The following is a 25,990-nucleotide window of genomic DNA, read 5'->3' as shown; positions in this document are numbered from 1 at the left end:
TTCAATTCTAGACATAACAAAAACAATGAATAATCACTCCCAAATCTGAATTCAGGTTAAATAACTTGTCCTGCTAGATGTGGAACTTGATTAGAATGAGTACAAACCTCAAAATGTTCTTGCCTACTCCTTCCTCCCATTTCTCCTTTACCTAAACCTTTCTAATATGTAATTAGCATCCCCACATGCTATACAATCTGAAGATGCTGTTTCTGTTACTTTCTGGGAAAAAGTCACTTTTTAGAGGCCTCCTTTTCCCATCAATGTGGGAAGTAGAAGCAGCTCTGCAATCTGAACATATATTTAGCACACCTCAAAAGTATCAATACTATCTTAAATCCTATGTGTTCTCAGAATTGGCTTGGCATAGGAAGTAGTAGTGTAACTTTCCAACACTGCTGTAATTTGGTTCATTGGAGAGAGCAAGTAATTCTCTCTCTGTAGTCAGCCAAGTCTTGATTTTTTTTTCCAAGGTGCCAGTTCCTATGAGACCAGGCCACCATGCTTTACTTGTTTGTGAGTTCCCAGGAACTGGCAACTACTAGCTTGCATCTGTTTCTGGGTCACATACAGCGGTGGTGTGCTAATTAAGGTCACTGCAGAATATTCTAACGTGTTAATATTGAGCAGATTAGTCATAAAACAAATACCTAGAGGAGGAAGAAAGCTATTGCTGTAGATGGTGTAAATCTAGCAAGTGCCAATCATTTCAGCATGGTAAGCTCCTGTGGAGTAGGTGTTTTTAGATGTCAGTGAATGTATTTAATATAGGATGAAGCCTGTGTGCATCTTCAAAAGATTGTGAACACTATTCATAAAGACTTATCCCCTAGGGATGTCTAATGGGAACTTAGAATCCTTAGCAAGAAGAAAATATTTTTAATACAAATGTACGAAACTCTTTTTTTAAAAAAGCAGCAAACTCTGAAAGTAATAATACAAATAAACAATTGTAACAGCAGGCCCATTCACTGGACTGATGTGGATGGTATGCTTTCCAGTACTTCTTTCTTTGACTCCTTTTGGACCCTTAACCAGTGCAACACTGAGCAGAAGGGGGTTATTTGTGCATCACATTCATTTTCCCTGTTTAAAAAAGAACCTGCAGGGAGAGAGAGAGAAGAGAAAAGGAATAACATACAAAAGGGGAGGTTACAAAGATGTGTGGAGCCTGCCCTGCCAATGTATTCAGGTACTCTAAGGCTATGTCTGAAGAATGCTGGCACCCAGAGCCACTCAAACTCCACTGTAACAAAATCTCCAGAGATAGTCAGTGCATCAGCCTTCTCGCCCTATTTTTAAAAGAGGAGGAATAGTCTTTTGACCCACACTGCTTTAATGATTCATTCTGAAATACTGATGCTTTGTGGAACGAGGACTCGGAACCCAGATAGGAAAGAGAACTTAAGTCTTGCAGAGCCTAGTATGCATGTCTTATAACAGGGATCTTAACTGCAGACCTTTTCTTGCATCTAAGATGGCTTGGCTCCTATAGGGTGCTTTTCATAGCAAAGCCAAGCCTCCTTTTCCTGTGGTACTAGCGAGCATAGGAAGCATCAGCACTGTGGTTCAGTAGACAGGATGTAGGGCTAGTAAGAAGGAGAGCTGGGTTACTTCAGCTCAATGGCAGGCCAAACTTTTTGGCAGGTGCATCACAAATTAACTCCTGTGTTCTCCCTGAGTGCCACTCTGATCCCCTTCCCCCACCAATTTGCCACTCTGCTTTCTGTCTGACTTGTGCCACACTCGTGGCACACATGTTGCAGGTTGTCCATCCCTGCCCTACCTGCTGCTGTGACCTCAAGTTAGTAACTTCCTCTGCTTCCTCCTTCTAGGATAACACTGACATTTGCAAAGAGCTTTGAAATCTAAGAACTGAAAGTACTAGGGAAGTGCTGAATATGTTGTATTGCTACTTTGCTGTCCTAGTAGCTTATACAACTCTCCAAAGTGACAACAGCTCTAGGAATATGAAATCTATACCATGTTTAGATAAGTTTGCTAAAACTATACAATGAATTGGCCTGGAACCATGCTTAAGACATCTTTCTTTTTGTGGTACTGCTACCACTAAAAAGGCATTGGGTAGCTTCTCTCAACACTCAGGCAAAGCATTTAATCTGATTTTTGTCTAATTCAGATGACTCCTGTTGAAAGATTAACTCGCATAACAGCTAAACTGACAAGATAACTGACAGTTTAGCTGTCAAAAAGGGAACTGCCAGCTGCAGCAACCTGGACCCATTACTCTCTAGGAGCTGCAGGGTTGTGCTGCATCAAAGCGCTAGAGTGCCGAGGCAAGCAACATTCTCTGTGGCTTCAGTGGGTGGTTTGCTTGTTTTAGGATTCCAGCCTCAGATCTTTGTTTTAAGAGAAGAGAACGGCATCCAACCAGTCAGCAGCAGTTAAAAATCCGCCCCATATTTCCTTTATGTTTGGAGTTTACCCTTTCACTGCCAAAAGCAAGCAATGATACTTACAGCCGTCTTATGATGGTTTTCTCTCGGGCCTTGCTTGAGTCTGGTCTGGATTCCTCTTCCATTGGCCTAGCCTGGTCCTCTGTCTGAGAAATTATGCCACTGTGAAGAGAAGGGAATTTCCTTTTTCTTCATGCTACACATGCAGCTTCACTGTACATAGTAAACCTTTTCTTTATTTTGGCAGCCTGTGGCACCTATGCAGCTTATGATTAATAGACTGCTGTTATTTTTTGCCCTGCTGTGTTGGATGGATATGCTGTCTTTGTATCTTTTTGCAGGTCAGAATGATTTTAAGGGTGGTCAGTCATTAGAACAGGCTACCTAGAAACTGGACTATCCATCCTTGGAAGTTTTTAAGGTTTGACAGAAACTTGGCTGGGATGATTTAGTTACGCATGATCCTACCTTAAGCAGGGGGCTGAACTAGCTAACTTTGTGAGGTCCCTTCCAGTCCTATGAATGTCGCAATAATTTTAGCCTGCTGGAAAAAAAACGCCACTAAGAATTGTTTTGCAGAACAAGGAAGTGCATGTTGTCATTGTTGCTGTGTCCCCAGCCCACCCTTTCTGTATGGTCTGCTCCCAATATTCTACATAGGTCACTGCTTCTGGTGTCGGTGTCCAGTGAGTATGTGAAACAGCAGCACTGTGGTTCAGTACACAGGATATCGGGCTACTTAGGAGAGCTGGGTTAATTGAGCTCAGTGGGAGGGACTGCATTGTGCAACTGAGATGGGCTCATCAATTCAGGAACTTGACGGCCAGATTCTGTCTACATAACAGGCATTTGTGTGGCCTTTGGGAATCAAGTCCGATCCTATTCCACCCTGCTGAGTTCCTCAAAAACTGCTAATGTCTACTTTTTGTCCATCTTTAGCCTTGGGCCTAAATCATAAGCCTTTTGCTTTAAGAGGCTTTTCAGGATGGAACATAATCATACTTCAGCACCTAAGCACCACTCAGACATCTCAAAGAGAGAATTGGAGCTGGCCCTGAGTTTCTATTAAAAGATAACCTCACTTTGTGCTTATAGTGGACCATGCTTATTTTTACTGGGTACAACAAGAGTAATTTAGATCATCTTTCCAAGAGCCCCTGGACTAGTCACTATAAGTGTAACTACCAAATATGCACCAGGAGGGCTATATTGTTTAACACATGGTGTGGACAGGTGCAAGACTGATACATCTGTACAATGCCTAACAGAGCACAAAACATGGCCCTCACTAGTGAAGACCTAGAGGCTTTGCTAGCGCAAGATTTTCACTGGTTAAAAGCCAAACATGTTGTAGCAGCAGTGATGTAGCCTGCGTATTCTGGCTTTATGTATCTGTTTTGCTGGACACGCTGGTATTCGTGTGAGCCTGGCCTGACTGTTTAGCTGAAGATCTGTGAGGATCAAAGCCCAGATCTCAGCTGTGGTGGCCACTAGGCAGTTAAGCAGTACTGTTTGCTCTGTATATTGAAAATGCTTCTTCAGCAACATGCGAGACTGAAAAATCAGACAGTCAAATAAGAATCAGATGCCTGACAAGACTCTGAGTAGGCTGAAATCCTCTATTGCTGTACACTATGTAACAGAACAGTCTAGCCTGTGATGCCAACTTTGAGGATATGGGTTTTACGATAGCTGTGAAACAGTCACAGGCAATGTGTAGAGAGGGCATGCTGGCCAGGAAGTGGGGGTGCCAAGAGAAGCACCGGCCAGTACCCCCTGCTGAGATTGGCACCAGCTGGGGAGTGGGGGTGCCGAGAGAAGCCACTGGTGCTTCTGGGGTCAGGAATTGGCTGCGTGGGGTCCACCCCCCATTGGCAATCAACCGCTGGTGCCCCCCTAGATTCAGGAGGCACCAGCCACCCATGGAAACAATCCTTTAAAACATCATCTATTAAAAACTAACAAAGATGCCTCTTTTTAAACCCTGTCCACTTACTAAGACATTATCTTGTGAGCTTTAAATGAAGTATGTGACATTTTGTACCACCAACCAATTATATGGGATGTTCCAAAACACTGGTTTTCTTTTGAAGGTCCCATATTTATCCTCTTCTTGCATGCTACTATTTCCTGCAGTTTCTACTTTTGATTGCACTATGCGAGTTCTAGGGAGGAATGTCTTTGTTTGGCTCCCTGAGCTCCTCATGGAGAGATGCCTATGCAAATAATTTCATTATTTTTCTTTGACTTGCTGGGAATGAAAACCACCACTGCTGTGATTGGTGGGTAATCCAAGCGCTACATCTTAACTCATGATCCACTTGTGTATTAAACATTCACAGTGTTAATTTTTAACCTGGGTGTCAGAGGTGCATAACTAGACTGGAGAGTCACAGGCCAAATGGGCTGTTAATGTGCTAGCTTAGTCCAGCGTATCAGCTGAGTGGGGGGGAGGGGCCTTCACTACACCATTGGCAAAACTGCTATTTGAGCAGGAAGATCTGAAATGGATGTCTTGACTTGTTACAGATAGTGCATGCAAGAAGTATTTATAACTTGTATTATGTTGTTCCCTCATATGAGATCAGGGCCTCAACCATCAAGGCACTTTGCAGAGAGGCCAAAAGGTAGTCCTTTCCCAAAGAGTCTGCAATCTAATCTGATCAGACAAACAATGGTGGGAGTGGGAACAAAGCAAGGGACGGACCCTGTCTCATTCCACTGTTGTTGTTCAGGGGCCTGTTCCCTGGACTATGCTACCTCACCTGTGATGTTTTCTCGATCTGAATTTTTGGGTGGTGGGGGGAGAGGGAGAAGAGTGCTGTTTTGACAGGAATTTAATACATAAAAACTCTTCTCAGGCTTCAGCTAAGCTTCTTTCATTCTGAAAGATTCCAAAGAACGTGTCAATTGCACACACAACATCCCTGGAGGCACCTGTGAGGAGCCAAGGCAATAAAGTAACTAGCATTCAGTAGTCTGCAGAACAGTGAGGAGGGAAATCTTGTCCAAGGCCAGCAGGGAAAACTCTCTTTTCCTATTGTAAATATCCTGGAATACACAGAGACTGGTTTTCATAGAAATCAATGCGTACAATTACTATGACTGCACGTGTGACTGGGTATTTGCCACATGGCCAGTCAAGCATGCTGGATTTGTGCGCCCAAATACTCAATCTGCACATACAATTAATTGCATGTAGGCATTTCTTTGTGCAATTACAGGCTTCTGAAGTCATACAGAGAATAGACAAGACTCCAGTTTTAAAAGGTAGCTAAGAAACCTTAAGAAACCTCTAGTCCCAGATCTCTCTCTGCTTATCTGTTCAGTCTCAGACTGCAGTCTGTCAGGGCAGGGAGTCTGTCCTGGGATGTCTAGATGGTGTGTAGCATGTTGCAGGTTCTACATCAGACTCACAATAGCCCCTCTCAACAGTTCTGCAGAACAACAGAGCTTGGAACCAGTTGCTCTGAACTGCTAGGATGACTTACTGATTTACCTCTTATAGCACTGGAGCTCCTCCTGCACAACATGAAGCTGAGCTTTCAACTGGTTCCGTTCTTGCAACACATCTTCCAACTCTTGCAACGTGAACCGTGGGCGATTTGGATCAGTGAGATCTATTACCATCTTGTCTGGGCCCAGGCTCAGCTGTAAAACAAAAAAACAATGATTTGAAAGTTAAGCAACCCAAGAATGCAACCTGCCTCAACGAACTTATGGACAGAAGTGGGGCTGTTTTTCTGACAAGAAATTGGGCATAGGAAGAAACAGGAATTCCTTTTTGCTGTCTGGGTACCCAATGAGCTAATTGTTTCGATGCAAAACTACCATTCTCTCTTTTATTAGAGAGAAGGGTAATTTCTCTCTAATAAAACGTTTGTGGTTAGGGGCCAGCTGTGAAAGCACCTAGTGCAGCACAGCCCCTGAAAAGTGGGGCAAAGTTGGTGCTAATTATCCACATTTTTAACCACGGAGACCTGAAGTGCAAAGAGACAAAGTGATGTGGCCAAGGTCACAGCGGGATGTTGCAGAAGAGCTCCGATTTGCACCGTGCCCCTCCGAGCCCCAATCCCGAGTTGTACCCACCCACCCATCCAATCGCTCAGGGTGGGGGCGATTCGCACCCACCCTGCTGAGGTTTCCACACCCTTCCTGAGTGGGGCAGAGCCCACACGCTGGCTTCTCTTGGCCTGGGGAGTCGTGGAGGAGGACGAGAAGGAGGAGCGCGGGGAGCAACCCCTGCCCACAACAGGTCCCCAGCCCTCGGCCCGACGCACCTGGTCGCGGGCGGGCCGGTCCCGCAGCGCCCGCAGCTCCCTGCGCAGGCTGTCCCGCTCCAGGCGCAGCTGCTCGGCCACGCGGCTCCCGCCGCTCACCAGCGCCTCCAGCAGCTCCAGCACCCGCACGAGCTGGAACTGCAGCCGGGCGCGGCGCGCCGGGTCCCCGCCCAGCGCCTGCAGCTCGCGGCCCAGCGCGTACGAAATGTCGTACACGTCCTCGGTCCGCAGCTCCTCCGCGCTCTTGCCCAGCGCGCCCCGCGCGCCCTCCTCCTCTTCCCCGTCATCGTCATCATCTTCATCCTCCTCCTCGTCCGCCGCCTCTTCGGTCTCCGCCGCCGCCGCCTCCTCCTCCCGCCGCTCCCGCATCATGGCGGCCTTAGGCCAGCGCGCCTGTCTGTCCGGCGCCGCACATTCGTGCGCCCCCGAGATCAAAAAAATAAATAAATAAATAAATAAATTATATCTATTTTTTCCTTCCCCACAAGGGGCGCTGGTCTTTCCCCCACCCGTTTCTCCTCTGGCTCCTCCTCTTCCTCCTCCAGCTGGCGAATCGGCGCCTCCCGATGAGCAGTGCGCGGAGGGGTGGGGCGGAGTGGCGCGAGGCGGAGGCGGTGAGTGCGGGGGATGGGGCCGAGGCTCGGCGTTGCGGGGGCGGGCGAGCGAAAGACTGGTTAGCATGTGCTTCGTAATGCGGGGGTGGCACACGTTACACTTCGCGGGGGTATGGGGGGAGTCATACGTTACACTGTGCGCGGGGGAATGTGTGTGGGAATGGGGGGGTGACACGTTACACTGCGCGGGAGAACGGGGGGTGCCACGTTACATTGTGCGCGGGAATGGGGGTCACATGTTACACTGCACGGGGGAACGTATGTGGAAATGGGGGGTGATGGTTACACTGCGTGGGGGAATGGGTGACGCGTTACACTGCGTGGGAATGGGGGGTCACATCTTACACTGTGCGGGGGAATCAATGTGGGAATGGGGGGGTCACACGTTACATTGTGTGCGGGAATGGGGGTCACATGTTACACTGCATGGGGGAACGTATGTGGAAATGGGGGGTGATGGTTACACTGCGTGGGGGAATGGGTGACGCGTTACACTGTGTGGGAATGGGGGGTCACATCTTACACTGTGCGGGGGAATCAATGTGGGAATGGGGGGGTCACACGTTACATTGTGTGCGGGAATGGGGGGGTCATGTTACATTGTGCGCGGGAATGGGGGGCACACATTACATTGCATGGGGGAATGTATGTGGAAATGGGGGGGTGACGTTACACTGTGCGGGGGAACGGGGGTGACGCGTTACACTGCGTGGGGAACGGGGGTGACGCGTTACACTGCGCAGGGGAATGGGGGTTCCAGAGGATGTTGTGCAACACCAGGGTCCTGCCCAGCCAGGGGTGAGGGCCGTGATGGGGAGGGGGTTGGGTGTGAGGCCTCCCTGGCTGTTTGGAGCCCAGAGCTCGCTGCTTTGGGCATTGCAGGAAAAACCCTCCCTCCCACCCTTTCTGGTTTAGCTCCCTGGGAGGTCACCACTACGCCAGGAAGCCTGGCCAAACCCAGCTGGTTTGGAGCAGATGTAGGTAACAAGTGCCCCCCCACTGAAAGCAGCCTGTGGGGAGCAGCTCGCTGGTGCCCATGTGTGTTCTTTTGCCAGCTTGGCTTGCCCTGCTCCAAGCGGGAAGCCTGCCGGAGCTCCTTCATGCCCAGTCGCCTTCCCCAGGGGGGTTGTGGACTGGAAACCCGTTGGGAAGTCATTTCAGGCTGGGCCCATTTTCATTAATTTTAGACAAACCTTCATAAGCTCTGCAAAGTCTAATAAAGCGTGATTGTGAGGAAGTCTCTAATGTTCTTGATATTAATTGGACAGCTGCCCTACTGGGTCAGAAAGGTCCCTCTAGAGTACAAGAAGCAGACCAGTAGTTGCATGGAGGTTTTCAGTCTGCATGAAGAGTTCTGTAGCAAGTCCTGAGTAGGGGGTTATAGCCTCACCCTTTTTTAGCTGTGTTAGCAGGCAGGTGTGTGCTGAGAATTTGACCTATCTATGCCCCATGTGTTTGGCCAGTAAAATGGGGCTCAGCCTGCAGTGGAGTGTAGACAACCCATTAACTTTTGGGATTTCTGCATGAAAGAGAATTTCCAAGCAGGCTTGTTAGTGGTACCTTGCAGAGTGCACTTCTGCATGCAGAACATTACCAGTGACTCGGATATGTCTGATGCTTGTATTCTCTCTAGAAAATGAACGATTGGGCACCCATAGCGAAGGAGTATGACCCCCTTAAAGCAGGGAGCATTGATGGGACAGATGAAGAGCCGCATGACCGAGCCATCTGGAGGGCCATGTTGGCACGGTATGTACCCAATAAAGGGGTGGCAGGTGATCCCCACCTCACCCTGTTTGTAGCGAGATTAAACCTACAGACCACGGAAGAGAAGTTGAAGGAAGTCTTTTCCCGGTACGGAGACATCAGGAAGATCCGCCTGGTGAGAGACTTGGTCACCGGGTTTTCCAAGGGTTACGCGTTCATCGAGTACAAAGAAGAGCGTGCTCTACTGAAAGCCCATAGGGATGCCAACAGGTTGGTTATTGACCAGCATGAGATATTTGTGGACTTTGAGCTAGAAAGGACCCTAAAGGGATGGATTCCCCGGAGGCTTGGAGGTGGCTTCGGGGGCAAAAAGGAATCTGGGCAGTTGCGATTTGGAGGACGGGACAGACCTTTCCGAAAGCCCATCAATTTGCCAAATATGAAAAGCGATTTCTACGGAGAGGGACCAGCGGAGAAGAGAGAGAGGAACTGGACTCGGGATGCAACAAGGGACTGGAGAACCAGAAACCGAGACCACGAAAGGAGCAGGGACAAGAGAGGGCCAGAAAGGGAGCGATCCTGGGGTTGGGGAGAAAGTGAGCGGGAGAGAGACCGGGACTTCAAAGAGGAAAGGAGCAGAGAGAGAGAGAGGAAGGAGAGAGACAGAAAAGACAGGGAGAGAGACCGGAGCAGGGAGAGAGACCCCAGGAAGCAGAGAGCTGATGACAAACACAGGTAGAGAAAAAAAGTGTCTTTACTGAAGGTAGGCTGAACAGTAACATGCTACAAGTTTGGGCCTGGGGCCTGGCCTGGCCTCTCTGTAATAGCCTGAACTCAAAACTTCTGAATACACCCTTGAACTGTGAGTGGGACTGATCCCCAGCCTCAGAATGTTGTTCTTGTCTCTCTGGCTTAAAAGATAGTAATTGGGATGCTGTGAGCTTCCACCTCCAGAGAAGCCCTTATAACGTAGTACTATTCCACGGGAAGGCGGGGAAGGTACAGTACGGGTGCAAAATGCCACAGGTCCATTAATTACGGCGAACTCGGCTCCTCTCTCTGGCTTACTGTTCTGTAAAGGTTTTACTGGCAGGAAAGGTAAATGATTCCAGCAGTAATTTGGCTTCTGGGCCTTTTATACACAGAGCAATTTTGACAAGTCCCACATGTTAAGTAACAGCTGTCTTTTCTTTGGTTTTTCTGAGTTTTTCTCTTTTGCTACATGTTAACATAGTCTTTTTGTGGGAGCAAACCTTTTTTCTTCCTGGATGCCAGGACTGGTGTAATCAGTCACCCTTAAAGTAAAGGCAAGATCATCATTTCCCACAAACACGATAGAGCCCAATTATGTTATAACACAATCCCATTTGCACAGTGGAGTTACCTGTGTAGACCCATGTATTATTTTAGGGTCATAGGTTCAGCCTTGGCCTGTCCTTTATGCTCAGTTTGGAGCAGAAAAAGCTGCAGCTGGCAGCGGTGTCACATTCCCAGCACTCCAGAAAGAAGCTGGAATGGCCATCCCAAGCAAAAGTGCTAAGGCAGACCTTAGGATATTACTGGTTATTTTGTGTTTTCTTCTTCAGAAATCGTCTTTAATCTGCTTTATGTGTTTTATAGAAGAGGAGGTAGGTGGGTATGAGGAAATAAAAATCTGGGGAGAACAGTAACTTACCAAGGTCGGCATAGTTTTGTTTTTAACATCATTAAGGTATCATCAGTTGGTTCCCGGTTGTCTCATACTCTATTGTATATAGAAAATTAAACCTTTTCTGTTTACTGTTCTTAGCCAAGCCATATCTGTTAGCATTCTGTAAGCAACATGTGATATGTGGATGTGCCTGCATTCCCACCTGCTGGGTCAGTGGGACATGAAATGAATGTGTGCCCAGTCGGTCCAGCTCTTTAGAAAATGGGTCATTTGTATGCAAGAGAGCAGAGTGCTGAACTGTTTCCTAAATGCCAGGGGGTCATATCCAGTTTGAAAGTCAGAGCCCTCCATGTGAAGTTTGCTATTGAAGAAATATCTGTAAACACCTGCCATGGGGATTTAAAAAATGTTTCATACAGTGGGAAGTGATTCACTTACTTGAGAAGCTTAGGATTGATATGATCATTAGCAATATGCATTCTTGACTCACGCTGCGGGGAGTAATAGGCAAACATGCATTAAGAAAGACCATGTATGAAAAGAGAGCTTTCTCCCTTCTTTTGTTCAAGTCTCAGTTAACCAGTAACTCAGTTACAGCCTCTCACTGTGGATATAAATAAGGGAAGATTTGTAGGCTATAGACTAATTTCCACCAGTCACTGTAACTATGGCACATCCCAATAGAAAGTCCATGGAGATTTCCCAGTAGAAGCAAAGTAATGGGATATTCATCCAAATACATTTTTTGTTTTGTTTTTAGAGCCCTATTCTAGTTTTCAGGAGGATGTTGCTAGGGGAGCAGACATGCTGAGTGTTACCCAACAGTCACAAAGCCAGTGAAACACTTTTGTACCCCACAGCTGGCATTAATTGGTGCTAGAATGATGCAACTTGTCTATTGTCCTGCCTTGTCTCCTGCTGTCTCTGTACTTGCTCTTTATTGCTGAGAAAGCACAGCTTCAGGGGTTCCTATTGTGCAAAGCGGCAAAAGGCTCTTCTGTGCCACACATACTGTAGAGTCAGGAAAGCTGGCTGTAACAATTAAAAGCTCTGGCGGAGGCAGAGCCAAAACATGATATTCTTTTACACAGTTAAATCCTAATTGGTTCAGGTTTTTAACTCAGTTTTGGGAAATGGGGCACAGTACTGTTTACACCACAACCATTCATATCTGAACTGGTTCCCAACTCTTTTACAAATGTCATATACATAGAGAGACTCCCTGGGCCAGAAGTGATGTATTCTGCATCCAGTATATTGATATCATAAAGAGGAAGGCTCAGTTCAGAACACACCAGCAACAGTTTTCATAAATATTCTTGGTAGTACCAATTCACACACAGTCTAGAGAAGGCCTTAGCCCACGGCTGCACGCTACATAAACTTCAGCTAGGATCTTCCTGCACTCATTCTCCCTGGCCTAAACTTTGATCTGAGTGCAAATGCATTAGTGAAACTTCTGCACTAGCTTAAATCCCCAGTTCTCTCCACAAGGCCATTCCAGAACTGGGGATAGGTGTAGCACAGGGTGGTTTTACTGGATTTCCTTGTAAGACACAAAAGGCAAGCCTTTCAGAAATCTTTATTAAAAGTGATTTATTATTGAACCAAAGAAACCTCCAGTATCTTGCACTCCAATTACAGGACTGCTGTGCCTCTTGCCTGATAAGACTGTGACCTTTTAGAAGAAGAGCATTTGCTTGAATATCAAGAAGCCACATGGCAGAGATTTAACTCATTGACTGCTCAAAATGTACAGCTCTTGCCCAGGAAGCCTCCTTTCAAATGACCACCCTGTCTGAGCGCAGTAGCTGAAAGTTTCCAGTCTGAGGATCAGGAGTGAAAAGGTTAATGTTAGCAGTACAAGAGCAATTAGATTATGGAGGTAACAACCGTGGAGATGAATGGGGGAAGTTCTAACTGCTTAGTGCTATTGTTTCAGATGGGCTGCAGCCCTAGCTCAACAAAAGCACATTAGCATCCTGGCTTGAGGACTAGCTTTACAAGCATTATGTCTAGAAACTTCCTTTTTCATAAATAAGCCTATGATACTGGGCAAATTAGGACCATCTGTATTTCTATTGTCCCAGTTCATCATTCTTAATCAGGCTGAAATGGTTTGCTTATTCAGGTAGTGAATCTGCTACATTTTTGCACTGCTTAATATTGCTCTATCTATCTGCTGCTAAAGTACCAGACAGCTCTAAACTGTGCTACAAGGAGTTAGAAACAGCTCACCATGGCATGCATGTCACCCCAGGATCTAGTACAAACTCCTGGCTTAGAAAGAATAGCAGTGGTCTGGGTTTATCACTTGTTCCTGGTTCAAGACAAACTCACACAATGGTTACCTCCAGATTAGAATGCTTTACTAGCAGAGGAAAGTCTCAGGAGTTTGGGGACAGACCTTTTCCAAAGTTAAAGGACAGAAGTATTAGAGATTAGTATGCACTAGAACCTGTTTCAAGCTTTCACTTACCTTAGCAACTGCATGGTACAGTAGCACTCTTCCCAATTACACTTATTTTTTAAAAATATTTTGGAAATAGTGGAAAGCGTTACACTAAATTTGGAAAATTTTAACAATGTAAGGGCCTACATACAAATACAGCTGCTCGCTTCATCCAGGTTTTAAATGAGGGGCAATATTTCTACCACCTAAAGTGTGAGGTTTGGATCTGTCAGTATTCCTAAATCTGCTTTTGTTTCTGTAGCACTGCCTTCACAAAGTGCTAACTGTAGACATTATCACCATCTCAAATATAGAAACATTTTGAGCAAGAGAACCATCTCCTTTCCCCCACCTTAAAAGGAACTCCAACATGATTGAGAGGCTGAAGATTAAAACACCTGTCCCTTTACTGGACCAGAACTAGTCTGAGGGTTTCTGAAGGCGTTGGATTCCCCACAAGCAAGGCATGGTTGGGGAGGTGCCTCATCAGTCATGTTCAAGACTGTTAAGAGTGGACTGTGATTTAGGATTGGTTTCAGCTAAGGAGCTATATGCACTCAAAAGAATCAGTCATAGCAGGAGTCTGTATTAGTTAGTCGTCCTCCTATGTGCTGATCCTATAACGGGGAAAGACCCAGCTCCTACTTAAAGCATGTTAAGCTGTGCTCTGTTCCTGGCTAGTCCACTTATGGTACCAAACAGGAGAACATTTAACTCATGGAGCAACAGGGTTTTCCAATGCAGCTTTATTTAGAGAGAGGTTGCATATGGACTCCCTGGCTTACATTCCCAGAAATGTTTTTACCCCACGAACAGTGGTACTAAATAATCCTGTGGACTTCAAGAACCCGAGGGCACAGTGCTTCCCTACAGCTTGCTACATTCTGAGCTCTGTCTACACACTTCCCTACTGGTTCAGGTCCAGTAACATTGGGTGTTGTAATATGAACAGAGCAGTCCCTACTACTTTTGCTACTGCAGTTTAGCAAAACATGAGAGCAGGTCTATTTACCATAGTGTCTAAATGCCAACAACAGCTTCCAGCCCATCTCTGTTGGGCCTTAGGACTTTAAAGTAACTTTTTTTCCTTCCTTTGTTAGCAATGTAGGCAACTGCTAACAATGTAGATATTTCTCCTGCAGGATTATGTTCTAGTACAGTTCTTTAATTGTATAGCTGAAGCCAAGCAAGGTTTAATGTCCTCTCTAGTAAGGAATAGTCAGTTTGGGCATGCATCCACACTTCCCCACCCCCAAATTACTTAAATAGAATGGACAAGGCCTCTCATGCAAGGAGAAGAGTATGGCAAAGGTTTTCTTCTCCAGAAGTAGAGGTGAGAGAGAGAGAGGCAAACAGACATGTCCATGGCGGTGCGAATAATTGTCCTGGCTGCAGTTCTTACATAGGACTCTGCTGTCAATGTTCCTGTAGCCATAGCATCATTCATTCACATACAGTTAGATTGCAGTTAGGTTTGCAGCAGAAACTGTGGAGCTAAATCTGACATTACCCCACATCAACTGCCTTCAGTTGCAGGATTGTCATGATCGAGTTCGGCTCCAGTCCTGCAAGCTGTTCTCTATAACAGTATGCCCACACAGAGGCTTACCAAAAGTGTTGTGTAGCTTGCAATGAAATGAGAGGCTCTATTCGCTCTGTGCAAAATTTTAGCTATGTCTGGAAGGGGGAAGAGTTGGATTTGGCACACTATCTACTGTAGAAAAAAGCTGTTCATGTCAACGAGCTTAAAAACCACCCTTTTCTACTAAACAGTCCTCAGCTTGGGAGCAAAAGTTCAATTAGTGTTGCCTATGGCTTTTTAAAGCCTTTTGTAGAGATAAGAGCCACTTCACATACAGCAGCAATCTGGTAATAAAAAGAGGGGCCTGGCAGAAGAGTCTGGTAAGAAGGGAAAAGAAAAAAAAATACAAAGCAGTAGAATTCCTCAGTATGAGCAATTCATTTTCTGTTAATACTGCATAACTCATAGCAAAATGCAAGGCACACTCACCTTGTACATCAGTATTTTTGTGCTTTAGGCACTATAAATGAAGTGAAACATAGTCACTGTCCTTTTCAAGACAGCTCTATGTTCTATATTTGTGGCCATGGGAATTTTAGGTGATGTCTCTCTAAGATGCAGACACCTGCTAAGGTCTAGACAGGATATAGCACTGATCAGACCTGCCCTGGAAAGTGACAGTTCATGGTCTCTCTCTTTGCAACTGTCATTAAACAAATCATATCAAAACACCCCTTCCTTCCCACGTGTTAAGAAAAACGGTAATAAACTCTGCAAAGTCTTCACCAATAGATATCGTACAATGCAAATAAACCTCTAATAATAGCATAGGTCTTTTTGGTTTAAAGAAGCTTGTGTTACTGTCATTAAATGCAAGAGCCAGACTGTAGACTTGTTATTCAGCACAAAACCAGTCATCTAAAAGCTCTGATGCCCCTGGGTATAAATAACGATTACTACAGAGCCTGGATTCTGTTTTCAGAGAGCAGTCACCAAGTAAACACTGAGGGATCCCTTTTGAAGAGTACATCTGAAACACAACCATCGAGGTGTGCAAGGCAAATAAAAATGTTGAGCTGCCAGATTTGGTTACAGAAGCTTCTTGTTACTAAAATGTCTAGATCTACTGCTGTAAGCTCAGTGCCTCAGGGCTCTAGTCACAGGTGCTGCAAGGCCTCCTGCCCTTGTTCGGTGTAGGAGTCATCTTTGTTGGAATTTGCCCATTCGCCAAAAGAATCCTGGAAGTGAACATTTTTCTGCATCGTCTGCATGCGTTTTTTATCACGCGAGAAGAAGCTAAACCTTCACAAAAGGAGAGAGAGAGAAGTTAGGGCGTAGTGGTCTGGGGAAAAAACAGCAATCCTGAAATGTCTATGATGCGATACACAGCACAACAAAAAACTTAAAAGAGCAAAACAATTGGTTTGTGTCTGCAAAATTAAGGCAATGAAGCCTAATGCAGTGCATGTCAGATGTTATTCAAGATGAAGGCATTGTGGTCTTTAGTTGCTTTGCTAAAGAAGCTTCATAGAAGCCTTAAATGCGGTGGGCTATGCAAGTGTACAGAGATTATATAGGTGCATTTTATTCCATTATTTATAAAAGCAGCAACAGGATTAGTTTCTTGGGATAAAGTAAAAGGATCGTTTTTGGTTTGAAAATAGTAACCAGGTTTTCAAGCAGAAAGAGAGATGGGCTACTACAGCAGGAAAATTAAGCACAGTAAAGTGATTTTTTAAATAAAAATTGCTTAAAAACACAGAGCGTTATTAACATATACATGTAGTGTGCTTGCACAAGTTGGGCCTAAGGGTTTTAAACTAAATGCAAATAAGTTTACATATTATTTATTGGCATGCAATGGCATGCATGAGCTGACACTACATAATATCTGAAAAAGTAGGATTGATGTGAAAAACACATTCTTTGCATTAGTATTATTGGGGTTTATATGGCGGAGAAGTTACTAAATTAAGCAAAGGAAATCTTGTTCTTTCAATAAGTTGTGCATTATGGCAGTAGACAGTGGGGAAATGCAAAAGTTAAGGTTCCAGCTAGAAGAGTAAGCCCACAGTTAGGCTTTTAGATGTTATGGTAAACTAAATTATGTCTTGGAGTGTCTGCACAATGTAATCCTGTTCTAGATGCTACTACAATGCAAAGTAAATTCATGCATCCACAAAATATGTTAAGCATTTCCTAAGAACGAGTTGGAAATACTACTTCAACTCAACACAAGGTAGTGAAATCTGTCACTGGGGGGCGGAGTCTCAACTTTTTGCATTTCCTTTCCGATTTTTAATCCGAAACTTTAGCAGCACCGTGTTTTGCAGTTACCTTCCTGTGCAAGAAAACTTATTTCAGTACCATTCTGCCACTTTCATGACTGGAACTTGTCAATGTTTTTATGCTGTAGTGTATATATCTGCCCTTCTCCTCACCCCAAAACATGGGGGGGGGGTGCGGCAGATCCAGTTTCCACTGAAGTTACAATATACAGCTAATAGGCTTTCTGCTGTGCCTGTTCAGTTTGGCACCTTCAAGCTTAGTAACCCACACTACTCACTGAGAGCTGCTGTATTTACACAGTTCATTTTAAATGTCAGAGTTCAGCTATTTGAGTCTTCTGCATTAAATTAAGTGTATTTTTATATAGACACTTCTAAATTGAGCTGAAAGAATTTTAAATATTTAACTCAAAATGTAAAGTTATTGTTGGCCATAAAAGTATGGCACCTTTCAGTCCCCAAAAGGTAAGAACATATATAATGTCCTATTTTCCCCCAAACATTTAGAGGGGAGGGGAGGAAGCAGTTAAGAATAAACTTTTTGCAGCAGCAAACATAGCTGTCACATAATGATTGCTTCAATACCAATCACAATGCAAAAACAAAAGAAAAGAAAAATTTGCATTAACAATAGTCAATGCTCTCGTGCAGCAGTTGCCAAGAATTGGTTGTCAGATTGGTTATAAGTACAGACACTGTCTTTCAGAACACAACAGGGGACCAAAATCCCCCAGTCACATGCTCTCAGACATTTACAGGACAGCCTATAAGAAACTCTAGGAGTTAATGTGGAAGTCATTGCTATATTCTGTATAACTGATTGATAAGAATGACATGATTTTTAAAGATCATGCCAGTGCTTTTGAGACAGACAGGCCTAGCAAGCAAAAGTTAATTGATGCTGATTAAAACGTTCTTATTGAATTAGTTTCCTAAAGGTAATGAGAGATTGGTTTAGCAGGGTAACATTAGACAAAAGAAAGAGTGATGAACTGAATACTCGAGAATGAATGATTGAGGATTAAAATGAGTTGGCCCCGATTGATCATTCTGATTGGCACCAAGCTTCTGTGATCCCACAGTCAGCCAATGAGAATGCAATCAGCACCATAATATAACACAAGGGACATGCGAAAGAAAACCACAGTACCAAACATTAAAAAAAAAATCCTACAAGGGACACAAGTCTTCTTATTGGCTGCAATGTGGGATCGTCTGGAATCAATCCAGCTGCTACCATGGGCATTATGGCTGTAAAGATCCTGGTCAGAAAAGTACAGACACAGAAGAGATAAGAGACTGGAGTAAGAAAAATAAAAAGGCATTCCATTAAAAAGAAGAAAACAGGGCAAACAAGATACATGGGTTACTTGGAATTACCACACATAGGACTTGCTACAAAGTGAAATGTGCCAGCATCACTGGAGACAGCTGACCACTGGAGATTTGGTTTGTGAGAAGTTAGTCATTGCCACTGGTTGTTAGGTTGCTATAAAAACATTCATAAAGAGCTCAAATCTCCATAGCGATGCAGCCCAGAGTCTTGGTGTAACCTCACCGAGAGATTATCTCAAGTGATGCAGAGTGTCAGAGCGAACATTGTTTCTTTTAACAGATCTGTACCAGGAAGAACAGACAGGTATGTACATGATGAAATGAAGGATGAAAGTGCAGGTCATTAAATACACAAACAGGGCTACTGCTGTTCCAAGGACATTTGCATAGGGAAATAAGGTTAGCAGTGGCCAGTATTAGTGTTAGGGGTCTTGGAAGGGGCAAAAGTGAGAATACTGCCAACTTAAAACAAAAGCAACCAGACAGACAAGCCAGGTGAAGGTTTTAAAAATGAACCTTTTGCATTCTACTTTGTTAAAAGCCCACCGATCTCCTCTTAGAAGTCCTGTATTAATTCACACGCAGGAAGACTGCAACCACAGACAGCTGTATGACTCATTTAAAGGCCTTGCAAACTTTTTTTCTAGCTGACTAGTCAGGCATCAGTTTCTTTGTTAGAGTCTAGCACTGTTACTCATACAGTTCATGCAATTTAGACGCACACTGTGAAGCTCTAGGGCAGCCAGACTTGAGAGCAGATTACCTAGCTGCTCTGTACAACCTGCTCCATGCAAGTCTGCCAAGGCACCTTCACCCATACCTACCATAGCCTCTGTTTTTCTAAGCATTTTCTTCAGAGGCTCTCAATTTAGTTTTGCACTGTGGACTAATGTTAAAGATTAAGTTGAGATCATCAGTCATTTCACTTGTGACCAAATGCCACTCTGAACTCTTCCCACCACAGCTGCTTTAGCTGCTATTCTTAGTTTCAGACAAACAAACATTGTTATATCAGCAGCCATAGCTAGGCCTTCTAGCTTTTCATGTCATGGCCCACTCTGGATTCAGACTGACACATGGGCTTTTGTGGGTTATAAAAAAAAAAAAAGAAAGAAAACTTAAAGGACTATTTCAGGCATTACGTCAGGGACAAACACGTGTGGCAACTTTAAGACAAAAGGGCGTTTTCTGCAGTGTACTAACAAAACAGAGCTAGCTATCTTAATGCCGGTACTGTTAGGTTTTTTCTTTTAGTGGCCAACAAATATGCCCTCGAATTCTTCTAATTAGAGTAAAGATTCATTTACAAACAAGATGCCATCACAGGGTTGAAGCCCTATTAAAGTTAAAAAAAAAAAAAAAAATCAAGTCGTAAAGCCAGGGATATAAATATAGGATTTCAGAACTTCCACTTCCCTTCATTGGTTACAGCAACAGAGTCATATGATGATAGTAGTCTTATGTAGAGTTTAGATTATGGATTGTATAGGATGGTTTGGATAGGGATGATCCTGCCTCAGGCAGGGGGTTGGATCAGTGGTTTTCAACCTTTTTTCATTTGCAACTCCTAAAACATTTTGAATGGCGGTGCGGACCCCTTTGAATTGTATGTGTGGGTATTCACATACTTTTGATTGATCATAGTCATCTTTGCGGATCCCTTAGGCATAGTCTGCCGACCCGCAGGGGTCTGCGGACCATGGGCTGAAAACCACTGGACTAGATGACCTCTGGAGGTCCCCTTCCAGTCCTAGTTCTTTACGATTCTATGAGCAAATCTAGCACAGAACAGAATACATCTCATTGACTGCATGACCAAACTGCACTGCTTTCTCCTGATAGCAAGTACAGAGTTACAAGGGCATTCTACTTTTCCCAAAGGGTGCAACAAATCTATTTCGTCTCGCTTTACTTTTAGGCTGTGTTAAGAGGAAAAGACCAAGACCATGACTAGGCCCAGAGCGTTCTAATCCAAGCTGTGTTTCATCTTGTAGTGTGTGCTATGGTAACGGAAACACCCAGCTCTTCTGGCAGTGTTGCAGGTTTAGAAACTAATATTAAGTACTGTATTTACTGAGCAGCTGCCTGAATGCCCAGAGCATCAAAAACACAAGCTAGAACTGGAGAGAAAAAACAGCAGTCAACCCTGGGAACAGATGGTCTCTGAGCCCTACCAGCCAAGAAGCAGGTGACTGGTTCAGCAATGTTCCTTCCCTTTGCTTCCTAGGTGGGCTGTAATGGTGACAGCTGCAGAAGTAAACACGGAAACAGAGGACTTGGGAAACTTTCTTTTAAAAAGGATACCGTAAAGCCCTGGCACCTGTCAAATCATAGTATTTGTGGGGACTGCTGGAGTTCTAGAAATTCTTCCCAGCTCATGATGGCAGCCAGTGCCCCATCCTGAGCACTAAGGCAATCTACCAAGGACAGGGATAGACAGGAGGAAAAGGAAGAGAAAAGAAATGGGCTTGACTAGACAGGATGGAGACAGTTGGAGTCCATTTCCTGTCCAGGTTAATTTAAAATTGAGATTTATTTCCACCCATATAAAGAAAGGGTCAGCTCTCCATCTGCATGTGACACAGAAGCCACGGGACTAAGTGGACCAGTTGAAAGGTAACGCATGATTCATGCATGACAGGTTTACTGCACACTTCCATGTCTTGCCAAGAACAGGCCAGGGGAGTTCTGGAACATGGGAGTGCCTTCAGTGTGAAAGGAGTTTTTGCCTTTGGCTTCTTTCAACGGGTTTAACTTGCACTTCTTTCAATGTTAGTAAACTTCTGCATTTAAAGCAGGATGAGACAAGAAACAGATTGATGTGAACGCTTATTTGGAAATTCACAACTTGATTACTAGTCAGGTGGTTAGCATGGGCTTTTGAACACCCAGAAAAATTTATGATCTGTTGTTTGGAGGAAGGAACTAGGTGAGACAGCCAGTACAGTAATACTCAGGCCTTCCAGCATTGCATCTCTGCATATGTTGGAACTAGGCAATCACACGAATGACATCCAGTTAGCACAAACTGCACCCTAACAAAGTGTGTGCAACTTAGACTTCTGTCAAGCTTTCACTAAAAGATAAGAAATGCAGTACACATACAAGCTGCCATCTTGGTGGATTAGCTAACTGAAACCAGCCATCTTTCAAAGAGAGTGAAGCCAAATGAAATGAGGTATGAAAGATTAAAGAAAGATGAATAAAGAAGTAAGTTGGCCCATCCAAAATGACACACCTTTAAGTGATTCTAGATGAGAGCAGCTTCATAACCACTTCCAAGATAGAAACTAATCCAAAGGCCAAATTTAGGAACATGTTTTCAAAGAATATAAAATAAAGCATTATCAGAACTTGGCCTGTTATTTCATGCTAATTGCATATTCCAAAAACTAGGGAAATTAACCAAAAGACTCCCATTGGATTAGGATCAGATCTCAAGATCCTTCAGTGGAAGGTAGTGCACAAGAGCCAGTACTCTTCTATTAAAAAAAGGTTATATGCACTTGGGGAAGGAATAGAAGTATCTTCCAAGTAAAAGAGGGCCATAATCAAGGTCATTTTTATAGTTAAAGTTTACATTATTCACAATCTGAGACTCTCTTAGCAGGTTAAGACTAATTAGGAATAAATATGATAGCGGGGTTGAATGTTGCAATGAACACATCAGGTAACATGATTTTATAGCCAAGTCCTCTGATGCTAATTGTTAATTGAACATTTTCCATTGCAAGTACAGGGTTTTGTTGATTTTTTTTGTATTATTATGCTGCATTGTAGATGGCTACAGTGCTTTATAGCCTAATAAGTAGCAAGACAAGGTCATTCTGTTAGGTGCAGTAAGACAAGAGTTAGGAAGATCTATCCCAAGGGAAAAACTAAGGCAAGGCTCTAGACTGAAGGCTCAGATTTATGAGAAACTAAGAAATAGCAACTTAGTAATGGGAATGGAAGAGCTCCATACCCTTACAGGCTCAGGTGCTTGTGTCTGTTACAATCAATGTACTCTAAAAATCCTAGGGGTAAGACCTACAGCAGTGATTCTCAACTAGGGCATTGTGGCATCCTGGAGCACTGCCAGTTCCTTTGAAGGGTGCTGCAAAGTGAGAGGAGATAAGGAGGTAAGTTAAGCAGATAAAGGCAGGGTCAGGATTGTCCCTACTTGAACAATCCCCCACCCTCACAGCCCAGCATGGGGGTAAAAACTTTAATATGTACATTCGTTTTTGAAATTTGATGCCAAATAATTCAAAAAAGTAATGGAGGGGGCCTCAAGTCCAATGAGGAGTGCCTCGAGTCCAGAAAGGTTGAGAACCACTGACCTAGAGGCAGTAGCTTGCCAGTACTTTCCTGTTGTGGAACCACTCTATCCCCTTACAGCCTCTGCCCCAAGGAGTTTACAATTTAGAGTTAAACAAGAATACAAAAGATCCCTGTTATCCATCCATTTTAGGCACCAAGTCTCATACTGACCCCAGCATTTTGGATACCTAGAAAATACAGAGTCAGGCTCCAAACAGCGTGGCCTGCAAGACATTGCCCGTTCTGTACTTCTATGCTAGATGTACATCTACTCACAGACTGAAGAGGGTTCCCATCAAGAGCAGTCATTGGTGTTTAACAACTTCTTAGCTTATATTTACTCATACATGGTTATGAATTGTAGCAACACATGTTGTTCCATTTGATTTTAATATTACAAATAGTCCTCAAGAAGGAAATACTAGAATTGAACGGAGCTCCTCAGGAGCAATTTGGCCTATGGATGCACGCACATGAGACACTTTCTCTTTTCTGCATCACTGTATGCATTAAGGGATTGAAAGGTGTTAAGGGCACTTTGTGACAAATAGATATTAAGATCAGGACCAAGTTATATATTGTTTCATAAATCCTTAAGAGTGCTTCTGTAGCAGTGGGAGATGTAACACATGATTATATCCAAAGCATACAGGGGTGATGTCACCAAGTGAATTATTTTTAGATTCAGGAAACAAACAGTTCCCCCCTCTGCCTTCCAAGAAACATGCTGCAGCATACAGACCAATTCAGCAGCCTTGAAAGGAAAAGCTACTTACAGTCGTTTGATTCCTGATTCTGGCTGAGTTGAGGGTTTTGACTGAATGATGGGTGTAGGCTGGGGGGTTCTGGTTTCTTCTTCCATTTCCTCACTGAAATACAAAAGGTGGAATTAGCATCCAGTTCTTCCACATCCCTGGAGAAACAAAAAATAAAGCTTACAGAAGTTTTGCAAGTCATGGGAAATGGAGGGGGGGCTTATCCCAAATCTTTCAAAGGTGGTTGGCATCTTTCACTGACTTTGTTTCAGGTCTTCAATTGCTACAATCATCAGGTCAGTAGTGGCAAGAGGCAGGCTCTGTACCAGTCAGGCAAGGGGGATTTACAGGATTAATGCCATCAGAGGCAGGCCTGCCAAAGGGCTGCATCATTTTCCTGAACTCAGTCCAGGAGGGCCTCCCACCATACAGCAGTCCTGCAGAATCACAGGCTGAGCTTAATGGCTCCCACCATCTACCATACTAGAGAAAAGGTGTTTCTTATTTTTAAATATTAAGGTGCTGGATTGACATCCCAGAAGCTGTCCTGTCTATCCTCAAAAAAAAAAAAAAAGGTGAAATGTGAACAGCAGCCACTAGCTTCTTCCCCCATCATTATGCATCAGTGATGGGCACACTTCACACGCCTGCATTTGTTTAACGTCTCTCCTATTGATAGTTCTCAGGTTTCTAGGAATTTTGCAGTTAGAGAGAGGCCTAAAAACCAAGCTCCCATCAAACTCTGGGAAAATTCAAATATGAACCAAAGTTTTGTGGCTTGGAGCCATTGCAAATTTTAAATCTTAGGGGAAAACAAAGGATCAGCTCGCATTGCATAGCAGAGACTATTTAAAAAGACACTCTTTCTAGCTAGTGTTTCACAACAGAAGCTGTGGTGACAGCAGTGCCAGAGGTGACAGCTAAGATACCTTTTATAATACAAGAGTTCCTCTTGCAGCAAGAACACTTTTGACTTGAGTTCATTCCTCTCGTGCAAGACATCCCGTAACTCTTGCAAAGTAAATCTCGGACGATTTGGATCTTTTAAATCCAGAGCCATCTTCTCCGATTCAGAGAGAGATTCATCATTGTTTGGTTCTATCTGCAGAATGAAATACAAACTTACTGCACAAGCGATACAGGCCTAAGAACTTAGAGGTGTGATGCAACCTGCCATCTCCGTGCTTCTGACAGAGCAGGATAGCGTGAGGTGTCCAAATGGCTATGCTAGAGGAGTGCCACGGAAAACAAGACCCTTACTGAATTGGTGCTCCTAATTCCCTGCAGAACAATAAAATATTAACAGGCTGCGCTGCAGACTTTACCATGCTTGCCATAGTCAACAGTGAACAAATGGACAGAACTGGCCTTGTTTTGCAGACCTCTGAAGGATTGCCTTACCCTTACCCAGCTCACTTTCTCGTGGCATCACGTGTGTACCCTACAGCAAGGTCACTGTGAAATTTCCACTGCAGTCCGCCTCCCTGCTCATAGGAATTTTCTTTCCTCCTCTGTATATACCTCCTCTGTGTCCTTTCAAACGTGATTCATGATTTTGGATACCACAGTTTTTGAGACACTTGGGGATCCCAATTTTCAGGGTGTAGATGCTCAGCACATTCTGAAAAAACAGCCTTCTCCAAGAACCTCTTTTGAAACATGGGGCCTGGGTTTTATTAAGCAAGATGCTTTGAATCCTACTTTATATCACTCGGCTTGCTAGACAGACTTCTGTGCGGCTTGTCCGTTGCATTTCCAGCCATAAGTGGAAGGCTCCTATTGAAGATGCTGCAAGTTTTCCCAAACTATATTTAAAGATGATTAAAAGCTTCTGCTTTGTTCATTCCCATAAGGAAAGGATCTGTGAAGGAAGCTTACAGACACGTGCAGCGCATTTCACTTTGGCTAGGGGTAGCAGACGAGGAGCTTTGAAGGTAGAAGAGCTCACTCCCTCCTTCTCCTGGTAGAGTTGTACATTCAGTGAATTCAGAGTTGGGAGATCTCTCTAGCTTGGGGCCTTCGTACAGTCTCTCGGCTGCATCCTTATTTCTGTGGCACTCGTCCGGCAGAACGTGGACATAGGTGGATTCTCAGACCTCCGTGGACGCCAGCTACAGTCCCTGGGAGGGACCTCGCCAAACTGAGGCAGCAAACAGATGATTTCACAAGCCAGGCTGGCCTATATTTCCGTGGGCCCTGCCCCTTGCCTGCTGATTGGCCAACAGGCCCTGGTGGCCCCACCCCTCGGTGATGATTGGTGTGGAGGGGTGGGGCCACACAAAAAGGCAGCTCTCTCAGCCAATCGGTGGCAGAGGGAGCTGCTGCCACCTTTTCTGCTCCTCTTTGAGCTGGTGACTTCTCCCCACCCAGCTGGGGAACCAAGATTTTATTTATAGTAAGTTTCCCGCCCCCCCAGTGATTCCCTGCAAAGTCATGGAAACCACAGTTTCTGTGAAAATTGCAAAATTGCAATTTGAGTAGGTCCCTACCCCGTGGGGCTCAATGCAGGTGCCGCAGTCCGCCTGCATCCAACTGCGTGCAGGGACTTGGCCAAAGGGGGAAAGGTATTGTACAGGGTATCTTGCTATATAAGCAATTGTATCGAGGAGGAGTAGGAAATCCTGGGGGGATAAAAACCTGGGGGAAAAAAATGCAGAGCAGGACTCC

General features: G+C 44.4%; 3 protein-coding genes across 8 annotated transcripts in view; 1 reads left to right on the top strand and 2 right to left on the bottom strand.

The window, feature by feature from the left end:
* Positions 1-859: 859 nt before the first annotated feature.
* RILPL2 (Rab interacting lysosomal protein like 2) lies at positions 860-7,118 on the bottom strand. The gene is made up of 4 exons (XM_090063028.1): positions 6,698-7,118; positions 5,917-6,068; positions 2,481-2,579; positions 860-1,102 (listed from the first exon to the last, which is right to left on the bottom strand). The coding sequence occupies exons 1-4, from the start codon at positions 7,067-7,069 to the stop codon at positions 1,078-1,080; spliced, it is 648 nt and encodes a 215-aa protein (XP_089919154.1). The 5' UTR covers positions 7,070-7,118; the 3' UTR covers positions 860-1,077.
* Positions 7,119-7,231: 113 nt separating this feature from the next.
* SNRNP35 (small nuclear ribonucleoprotein U11/U12 subunit 35) lies at positions 7,232-12,087 on the top strand. Of its 2 annotated transcripts, none has more exons than XM_090063026.1 (2): positions 7,232-7,311; positions 8,945-12,087. In XM_090063026.1, exons 1-2 carry the CDS (start codon positions 7,264-7,266, stop codon positions 9,755-9,757), a joined length of 861 nt encoding a protein of 286 aa, XP_089919152.1. In that variant the 5' UTR covers positions 7,232-7,263; the 3' UTR covers positions 9,758-12,087. The 2 variants fall into 2 exon arrangements, with proteins under 2 accessions (XP_089919152.1, XP_089919153.1); XM_090063027.1 differs by lacking the exon at positions 7,232-7,311 and adding an exon at positions 7,324-7,370.
* A 148-nt stretch (positions 12,088-12,235) lies between these two features.
* The window catches only part of RILPL1 (Rab interacting lysosomal protein like 1), a 32,771-nt gene continuing 19,016 nt past the window's right edge, over positions 12,236-25,990 (bottom strand). Inside the window, exons 5-8 of one of the 5 annotated variants that reach the window (XM_090063021.1) lie at positions 24,253-24,425; positions 23,345-23,437; positions 18,082-18,193; positions 15,727-15,945 (exon numbers count right to left, since the gene is read on the bottom strand). In XM_090063021.1, coding sequence (XP_089919147.1) covers positions 18,088-18,193; positions 23,345-23,437; positions 24,253-24,425 — 372 coding nt within the window. In that variant the 3' untranslated portion in view covers positions 15,727-15,945; positions 18,082-18,087. Of the gene's footprint in view, positions 15,946-18,081; positions 18,194-19,090; positions 19,153-23,344; positions 23,438-24,252; positions 24,426-25,990 lie in introns of those variants that run through there. The other 4 variants (XM_090063023.1, XM_090063022.1, XM_090063024.1 and 1 more) reach the window with 4 other exon arrangements.

This window comes from Crocodylus siamensis, chromosome 9, assembly GCF_052110815.1.
Source record: "Crocodylus siamensis isolate JL-2025a chromosome 9, ASM5211081v1, whole genome shotgun sequence".
In the NCBI taxonomy this organism is placed as follows: Eukaryota; Metazoa; Chordata; order Crocodylia; family Crocodylidae; genus Crocodylus; species Crocodylus siamensis.
The sequence above is the reverse complement of the archived record's forward strand: the minus strand, read 5'-3'. Positions and strand labels throughout refer to the sequence as shown.

Coding starts and splice junctions, on each gene's coding strand:
- RILPL2 (XM_090063028.1), bottom strand. CDS start 7,069: ATGATGCGGGAGCGGCGGGAGGAGGAGGCGGCGGCGGCGGAGACCGAA. Junction 6,069..6,697: donor ACCGGCCCGCCCGCGACCAG/GTGCGTCGGGCC, acceptor TTTGTTTTACAG/CTGAGCCTGGGCCCAGACAA. Junction 1,103..2,480: donor AAAACCATCATAAGACGGCT/GTAAGTATCATT, acceptor CTCTCCCTGCAG/GTTCTTTTTTAAACAGGGAA.
- SNRNP35 (XM_090063026.1), top strand. CDS start 7,264: ATGAGCAGTGCGCGGAGGGGTGGGGCGGAGTGGCGCGAGGCGGAGGCG. Junction 7,312..8,944: donor AGTGGCGCGAGGCGGAGGCG/GTGAGTGCGGGG, acceptor TATTCTCTCTAG/AAAATGAACGATTGGGCACC.